The sequence below is a fragment of the Pygoscelis adeliae genome, unplaced genomic scaffold, assembly GCF_000699105.1.
Source record: "Pygoscelis adeliae isolate BGI_AS28 unplaced genomic scaffold, ASM69910v1 Scaffold4, whole genome shotgun sequence".
Lineage (NCBI taxonomy): Eukaryota > Metazoa > Chordata > Aves > Sphenisciformes > Spheniscidae > Pygoscelis > Pygoscelis adeliae.
Window position 1 is genome coordinate 11,300,547 of NW_008824986.1, and position 9,616 is coordinate 11,310,162.

Below are 9,616 nucleotides of genomic sequence, written 5' to 3' on the forward strand. Positions count from 1 at the left end.
ATTCTCTCCCTCATCCCACCGGGGCGGGGGAAGTGAGCGAGCAGCTGCGTGGTCCTCACTTTCCAGCTGAGGTTAAACCACGACAAGGATTCAACGGCGATACCCAGTTTCCCCATCGTGTTTGCAGCACGGCAGACAAGCAGCAACATCCCAAGGCAACACTGCTGAGCAGTTCATAACCTCAGACCACAGCCCTGACTCCAAGGGACCTCTCCAGTACAGCGGGGAAGAGGCAGCTACAATTAGCTGTGCTGGGAAGCATGCAGTATATGCAACACAAACAGCCCCATATGGGTATTGTTTGGATAGAGGGAGCACCCTGGCCCTGCCTTCCCTTGCCAGATGCTATTAAGCTTACGTAGCACGTGTTTTCAAGATGTCGTTGGTCAAGAAGTGCATCTCTTTTTGGCACTGCTTTTCCTTATTTAAAAAAAAAAAACAAAACCACAACACAAAAAGTGGCTTTTGTTTGTATCCCAGTGCACTGAAAACGGATACTTTATAGAGAAAGAGGACATTTATCAGCAAATGAAACATAGACAAGCAAAAGAAAACAGAAATCTCTTTTTTTTTCATAACAGAAAAAAAAGACTGGTCATGTACAAAGTTAAAGATTTATACAATGTTCCTGAGTTACAAAAACAGTCACAAAGCCAAAATTGCATTTGGCAGCAGAAAGAAAATACATGAACAATCTCTGACTAATACAATTACTTTTGATTGTGCTGAGTTTTCAAACCTTTGCCTTTACTAGCTAGGCTTCAGTTCAAAGTCTACCGCTGTATGGATTGGCTGTGGGTCATCCATGTGATTCTTCTGGAAAGAGTTTGGCTAACCTTTCCTTTCCTAGGAACAAAAATCAATTGCAAAAATCGCCTTGCTCTGCACATATTATGAAACATAGCTTTGGAAAACGTGCTCTCTATTCCTTATAATTTTGCAGTGTGGTGCGGAGCGCACTAACAGCACTGTATGTAAATACTCTTATTAGTGCTTCTACAAGTAAATGCCATAAAGAATTGGTTGTGATGAATATATGCATTGTAGTGGCTTCAAATTTTGGGGTTTCTCTCTAAAAAAGCTTAAAAATAACATTGCCATATTCAGAACTAAGCTTTCCATTATCAAAAAACTCCAAGTATTTATTTAAATTGTAGAGGTGATTTTGAAGTGAAATCAGTATAAAGCCAATCAAAATCCCTGGGCATCAAGTGATCGAGTGGTAAGTATGTCCTTCTGCAGTCCACAAGAGGAGTGCTGGAAATGCAGGGCAAGTACTTACAGCAGCAGTTGTAACTAGAATCATATCAGAACACCCTGCCTGTGCCCTCATGCTCTTCCACTGGCAAGCTCTTGCCTAGGATGTTAAAGCAGTCACTGTAAACCAAGTTTAATTGGTTGGGTCTAGGGCCCTTAATAACAATACTTAATAAATGGGCACTCTTCAATTTTTACATAACATCTGATGGTCATCAGGATGACGTAACTACTGTTACAAATTCGTGATTCTCTTCACTTAACTACAGATTTGCCACAACAGTTAATTAAAATCCAGGCAAACAAGCATGCCTTGCAGCACAATGAACAGGGAGCCAGAAACACCCAGCACCTAAACAGCTTTCCCAGTGACTCACTGCATGACCTTGGGCAACACATAACACATTCTTTCCCTCCGTTTTTCATTTGATGAAGCCTCGGGGCTCTACTGGGATGCGTGTCTACTCAGTAAAACAAATCTGCAAGCAGGCATTCTGCAAGTACACAGAAATAGGACTAAACATGCAAAACCATAAGTGGCACATGACTCACTGTTTACACCCAGCCAGAGAAGAAGCCATTAATTAGTGTTAATATTTTAAGCCTTTCTCATCCCAAAGGGCTTCAGACATTTTCATATACAGATTTGACTCAAACCCTGGATAAACATAACTCCCATGAAATGGAGAGCTGCACACCACCACAAGAAACGGCTTCATCCAACAATAAGACGCAACTATTGTGGCACAAGAGATTAGGACAAGCATAGAAGAACAGCATCATCAGCCAGGAGCCAGATGTTCACCTCATGTACACTAGCAACGTAGCTCGAGTCAGGTAAAATAAGTGAAGCCTTGACAAATCAGCTCTGAAACTAAAAGAAGAGGCAGCATGTAACCACCATCGGGCACAGCCAGTGCCACAAAGGAATAAAAAACAAGAGACAGACGGCCATAACCAGTAGGTGTTTCGGTTGGAACTTTTTCATCCATGAAGTAAGTGAATCTGTCTCTATGTTGGCAGAGAAAGCAAGTAAATCTCTTCTCTGCTCTGTAATCCCCTTTGTTTGTGGAATGAAGATCATGAATTTGCAGGAAGTAGTTCAATAAACTGATGAAGAGGAGACAAAGGTTCAGAGTTCAATTTGTTTTAAATAGCGGCAGATTTCCTTCATGCTTTTTATTTTTAGGTGGAAAAGAAACAGATGCTTGTATGGTATGCTAATTCAGCTGTAAGTAACTCTGGCAAGGCATGTAACTTCCCTGGGAACTGCATTTCTGTTCTCATTAATGAAACTATTTAACTTTCAGAATACGTTATGGCAAAATAAAAACACAGGCCATGAGCATATAAAAATGTAGAGTAACATCTACAGTCTAGAAACTGCTTGACAAAACGCCAAAGAAAATGAAAAACCCAAGCTGAATGCATTACGAGCCTCCAAAAGTATTTCATCTATAGTTAGAAAAACAAAACCGAGTCTCCTAATCTAAAGATGGAGCATGGGAAGCTTGCAGAAAAAAAGAAAAAAGGATGAAGCGTTGTTTTGCTGTGTCACCAGGATTTGGTGACAAATCCTATGCCAGGATTTCAATTACCTGGCAAGATATTGCTGTTCTCCCTTAAAATAAAATAAAACAAAACACCCTGGTGCTAGTAGACCCACGCTGGAGCTGTGTGAGCATTTCGCTGTGTGGGGAGCTGGACCGGCACATCGTCCCCGCAGCGAGGGCTACTAGGAGCTGAAGATGGCAGGAAACCACTGCTGCCCAAACTGATGAGTAAACAGGAGTTAACATGCAAGCTTTTTACAAGCTATTTCATTTCTATCGGCCCTGAGGACTTCTGGAACCAATATGTGGGCTTCCTCAGGCTCTCGAGAGGAAGCAACGTAATATCCAGCAACAGATTTCAAAGTAAAATAGCGTTTTAGAAAAGCCACTTACATCTGGTATTCAAGTAGTTTGGTTTTTCAAAATGCAGGCTATTAAAATATTGATACATAAACAGGAAAGTTTGCTTTCCTGCTTCCTCCAGTTTGTACACACAGGGGAAAAAAAGCAAATCCCTTCTGACCACAAAGATACAGATGCTGCATTGCCTCACGAAACCACCGAAGGAATGAGGGCAGAAGGTCTTGTCAACTTGAGTGTCAAACTAAATGGTTATTAGTAAAATGCAGGAAAAACCTTAAGCAAAAGGGCTGAAACACCACCGTAAATTAAAGATCGGTCACAAACCCACTACTGCTGTACCACTTAGATGCCAAATCCTGCCTGGGATACAGACACCAGTAACCCTACCTTCCATTAATCCTGACATTGCCCATTAAACCACCCCTAAAATTTTCTTTCCTCCTTCTGGTGTTCACAGTTTTCAGCACTTGTATCACACATTCTCATTTAACAAGGTAGTTATTTGTCTTGAGATTAATTTCATAATCAAGCTTTGCCAGCTCAAAAGCATCTGCTAGCTTTGGAGTGTTGTGCAATATTTTTGATGGGTTTCAGGTTCACTGCAGTATCATACGTGCCACACAAGATGCATTATTTCACTAGCCTCTGCCTATGCTGCCAAAGTCCAAATTTTCCTAGGGAAGTTTTATAAATTTTACATGTTCGTATCCAAATTGTCTGCAACCGTTTCTTTCTAGTATTGCTGTCTCCTCAAAGCTGTTTGCATTTGGAAGGATAGTTATATTGCCTTCGCATTTACCACTTGACTCCAATCTTACTTTCTACTTTTAACACCTCAGCAAACTGCTGTGTCTCACTATAGACACAAGAAATATAGTTTATCTCTTTTAGAGACTGTAAAAATAAGTGTTTTTTAGGATTAGAAGAACAACTCCAAGATTTCTGTTCCTCATTGACTGCAGTATGTTTTTCCATGGAGAAGAATTTAATCAGGGAAACTGTTCATCCTTACTGATGCCCAGATTTTACTACCCTCTTTCAATTTCCTATCGCACTCAGCAAAGCCAAATTAGTTCTAGTAATGTCTTTGGCCAGATGTTCACAGCTTAAAGAAAAACAGCATGCAGGCTGCTGCAAAATCTTAGCAGTTTTAGAAATAGCTGACAGCCTAAACTCATACTTCAAGCCCAGCTCTGTTCCTAACCACAGAGGCATTCTTCATCCTTCAGATCCTGCCTTAACATGCCACAGAAAAACAGAAGAAAAAAAAAATTTCTGCATCTTTGATGTCACCTTCAAATAATTTATTCAAAAGGAAGAACTTCATCTCTTACTTCAGAAAAATTCTTAGGGATTGTTTTCATGCTATATCCAGATTTTTAAAGGGTTATTTGTACCGTCACATTGACTGCTTTAGTCATCAAATACATTTCAACTTCCAACAAATTATTACCTCTGTGATTTTAAAAAGCCTTTTATGAATCTGAATGAATGCAAGGCATTTCAGTACAAAAAGGAAAGCTCACAGGAAACACTGAACCTGAATGGATATATAAAAATGTCACATGAAAGTTCAGTCTGAAAATCAACTTCTCATCTGACCGCGTTTCCATTTTAACTTTTTGTGAACACTTAAAATTTTGTGTTTCTAATTCTCCAAGTGCAAAGCATCATCTGTCCTGCAAACAGAGGTGCCTCAGGCCTCACCTTGGATTGGGATTTCCCAGTGCCATGTCACTAGACCTAGCTGGAAAACTGGTCTCTCATCCCAGAAAAAAACAAGCCATACAAGAAGTTTTCCCCAAGACTTCTCAAAATTATCCTGAGATGCAACAGGTAAGGGCCAAGGTGGAACAACACACAAGGTACTGGGTTGTACATCTGATAGGACACTTACCAAGGATATGTCAGACCCAAGTTTATATCCATATTTTATCTAATTTAGAGCAGAGATGTGAAATTTGATTTCCTGCTACCCAGACAGACGTGCTGACATTATGCGAGGAAGACAGCCGGGGCCTGCTCATCTTCTGCAAGAGCTCAGCCTCCAGGCACTGAGACACTTCCCAAAGTTTCATTAAAACCAACCCTTTTTCTCATAGACAACTGAATATCAACGGATCAATTCCTCCCCTCTCCACCCCCAAAAAGAAAAATGTATCTGATTTGGCTCTAGATAGCTCTAAGACAGAAAAAGTTCCTGCCTTAAAGAATTTGCAAATATTTATAAAAATAAATTAGGTTGCAATGCTGATGTGCCATTTGCAAACAGGGTCACAACTACGTTCAAAAATTAAACTGTTGGAAGAAGACGATGACTATCAGTTAATTACACAGCAGTGATTTTTAAAAAAGAAGAGTCTCTGCCATCTTGCAAGTCATAACTAGAATCGCCAGTTCCAGTCCTGTTTAGCAGTGGTTTCCACTACAGGCAACTCATCTGGCTGCATTCTCTTTTTTCCAAGCTGCTTTCAGTCTTCCAGGTTCTCCCTTCCCACAAGCAGCTTACCAGGGAAATTTTGGAGCCATTTCTTTAGGCTCAAAAAATAACATAAAACTCTATGTCTGCTCTTGTCTTAAGTCCTCAAAACAACCTGTCACATCAGTTCAATGTCATCTTTCATTGACTTACCAGCTTCTTCCTCTCTGAAGCTCACCTTCCTATCATCTTGAGTCCTTTTCTTCTCACCAGCATTTTCTGGTCTACTTTCCCCACCATACTGTGCTTCCAATCTTAAATCACTTTTCCAGCTGCCCCTCACTCCCTGCCGTATCCTACTCAGCCTAATGCTGCCAGTTCTCATCCTGGGGATCTTTCCCTTTGCTTTGTTACTGCAGATCTGCCTTTGCTTATTTTAATATAAAAGTGAGAAAATAAATGGTTGGTAAATGTGTAAATAGGTTATCTCAGGAAAACAGAGGGAAAAAACCAACATGGCAAAAAAACATTCTTGGTATTGTTAAGGTTTTCTGCCATGTTGCTGTGAAGAAGCTTTTAAATAAGAAAAAAGAAAGAACTTTTAAATGAAAAAAGTGGCAAGGGAGCAGCAGGAGCACTTCATATCTTGGGTCACCCGAGAGTTCTGCATTAGACGTCTGATTTAGTCATAGACTCTGGCACAAACACTTTTGACCTCACTGGGGAATAGGTCTGAACTAAAACAACACTGCAAGATCTACACATTTTTGAGTCATGTGTTTCAAATGAAACGTTCTTGCCCGTTAAATTTGGAGGTCATTAACTAACAGTCCAAACAAGGGAAACCAAAATGAGCAGCACCCCAAGCAATCACATGGATCTAATTGCATCTACATTGCACAGTAGTATTTCGACACAATATTCCACTTGCGCCACGCTGTCGACGTGTGCAGAACCGCATGACAGCTTTTCTGCTGACAGCCTTATGTTTGACATGGAGGAAGACTATGGATGGGCAGTTGCATTCGCGTTTGTCCAGAAAACCACTTGCAGTGTATGAGCATCTTTCCAAGCTGGCTTTAATTTGCATGTTCAAGATGCTTCCTGAGATATTTTCCCATTTTAATACCTACATCAGTGGGGTACAGCCCTTCACAGGCACAAATGTATCTTCTAAAAGCAACCTGTGACTTCAGTATAGGCACACAAGAAAGATTAATATGTGCCTCTATCAGCCACAAGGGAACAACCCCTATTTATTCTCAGAGGGAGAGAGTTATATTAGCCAATGTGTGTGTAAACCAGCCAGTAAATGATGTTGGTTTTTATTTTGAGGATGCATAAAAAAGTGCGACGTACTTGCTTGCACTACACTGAGAAGTGATAAAATTAACCACTACCAACCACAAACTTGGCTTTTAAAAATGTGTATCCACCTAGCTCGAGGATTCTCTATAACGCAGACCACTAAACTACTAGCCTTTCCTTCAAACATGAAAATTAGCAATAGCTTTTGGAAAGCAGGATACTAAATTAAGAGGAATGAAAATGTGTCTTGCTTTAACGACTCACCTGAGAATCTATTTTAATTAGTGCAATGTCAGCTTTTTCATCAACATCTTTAATTTTAGCTTCATACGTTTCACCGTTCTTCAGTTCCACCTTCACCCGGTTTTTGTTGGTGACGACATGGGCATTTGTCACTATCAGTCCGTCTTCTGAGACTATGAACCCTGAACCACTGGCAACAGGAATCTCCCTCTTCGAATAAGGAAGTCTAAAAGATATGGGAAATAAACATTTATTGCTGCAAAAAGTTGAAAGATCACAAATCATTCCAAATAATACACAGCCAAAAAGAGTTTGGTGTTTTTTAATGCTTTAGGATATCTGCTGTTACTTACTATCATTAAGAAGATAATGCACATGCATTAGTTTAACTTTTTTTTCCCCCCAGGACTCTTAAATTATCTTTAATTCTTAAGCATGACAAATATTTATAATCTCAAAAACCTCTTTGCTATTACATAGCATCAATCAACATTTCTGGCACACTGGCAGCTGTTTTCAAGAATACAAAAATCAAAACTGGGCATCTTGTTTACTTGCGAAATAATTCAATGTGAACCACAGCAGGAGCTATCTTCTCCACCACATCTGCAATAAAGTTGTATTTGTGCCGCAGGCTATTAGGATGTTCTTGGCCTGAAATAGAAACAGAAAACATGTCATGAGTTCTTCAAGTGACAGGAGAAGGGTCATTGCAAAACACCTGAATTAAAAAAGGCTCCAAGTGGATATCTTTCCCCTCCTTAAAAGTCATCTGCAGCATAACCCTTGCCCCCAGATTTCCCTTCTGCCTCTTTGCACAGAAGAGGCAGCATACTTTATCATTAGGACAAACAGATCCATGAAACCTTCTTGTTTCAAGTGCACGTAATTGGGCCATGGGGCAGGAGATCCGCTGCTCCAAGTGTGGCTGTAGCCACAGACCCTGGTTCAGCACGCCCCACCGCTGGTGGCTCCCAGGGCTGAGGCACTGGAGGAGCGCAGGGTTTAGTCCATGTCTGCACTTACCCCCTCTTCCTTTGTGCGAGGGTTTTTGTACTCAGATGCCTCCATTTCTGCTCTCATCTCTTTTCTGGATGGTCTATTTAGCTTGTATGGTCTTCTCAGATTAAACAAACGGGCTCTGTTCCTCTGCCAAAATACGCCTTCTTAGTGGTTTTTGAAGTCTCATGCTGCTGCATTTGTAAAATGCCGAGGACAACAAGGTCCTAACCCCACTGTAAGCCTACAGCAGCTGCTGTGAAAGTTTAACTTCGGTGCGAGGTTTGCGCTGCCTCTCCCACCGGTGTCCCCACACAGCTTGAACTACCAGCCTCTGCCTGGCACCTAAACGTGGATGCACATTACATATGCTCTACACAACCATACTCAAGGCATCCTTTCCACTGCAACCACCTGTGGTCCATCAACTCCACAGAGGAGTGGATCCCAAGTACTCGGAGTTACTGAACCACCCTCAAGGCTATAAAATAGATACACACACACACACACACAAAAACAACTGGTCCACAAAGCTCTGCATTCCTGGGCAGTGCTGTAACACAAAAGCTCATGGTCACTGAGCATTCAAGAGAGGTCAGTGGGATTTTCAAAAGCAACTGGATACCAAACTCCCATTGTGGCCAACAGAAAACCTGTCTGCACCATCAGATGTCTAAAAATCTCTGGAAAAAAATCACAATTCTGACACAGCTTCACCTTCTCAAGTAGTTTGGGGGCAAAACTTTTTTTTAAATTGGGAGCAGCTAAGCAATTGGAACACCCCAATAAGTTATTTTGTATTTCCCTAGAGGCAAGAAACACCCTTTGTTTTCATTAGTCTTCCCATTTTATCCGATGCATCCATCTTGCATTATAAAGGCACAAGCCAAATCTGCAATTGACTTTCAGATGAGTATTAATGTGCTGTTCTGCTCCCATCCATCCTTGCCATTTGGCTTCTAAATCCATCCAGAGATTAAAGCAGTAAGCAGCTTGTGGATGCTGTAAATGCCTGTGATGGTGTAACAGGACTATTTATTCGCAGAATTGTAGAAGGAGACACAGGACTATCCTATAAAATCATCCCAATACCGATACCTGAATGACCTTCATTATCTGAAAACCAGACTGGAAAACTATGCGAATTTTTAAGTACATACTGGAAGCAAAAACGCACGGCAGGAGATTCAGAGGAATGATTTGGGAACAAAACATTGCTGCTTTTAATACTAATCAGATACTGGTTTGATTCAGGGGTTTCAGGTGACTTACCAATGCCAACTAGCATATACTGCCCTCATGAACTGGGTGGATGCTCAACCCAAACACTATCTGATCGCTCAAGAACATGTTTTTTCCCATTTATACCCTGCAAAGCATCTCAGGGGCTTTTAAATGCAATCAGTCATGAACAGCAGCCACAGCAGTAACCACATAATCCGCTACGCAGTTTCAGATCACGGTTCGGAGACGT

General features: G+C 41.0%; 1 protein-coding gene across 1 annotated transcript in view; it reads right to left on the reverse strand.

Moving 5' to 3' along the window:
- The window catches only part of HTRA1 (HtrA serine peptidase 1), a 36,076-nt gene that overhangs the window by 9,857 nt on the left and 16,603 nt on the right, over window positions 1-9,616 (reverse strand). The window contains exons 3-4 of the mRNA XM_009326028.1: window positions 7,698-7,797; window positions 7,165-7,369 (exon numbers count right to left, since the gene is read on the reverse strand). Coding sequence (XP_009324303.1) covers window positions 7,165-7,369; window positions 7,698-7,797 — 305 coding nt within the window. The remainder of the gene's footprint in view (window positions 1-7,164; window positions 7,370-7,697; window positions 7,798-9,616) is intronic.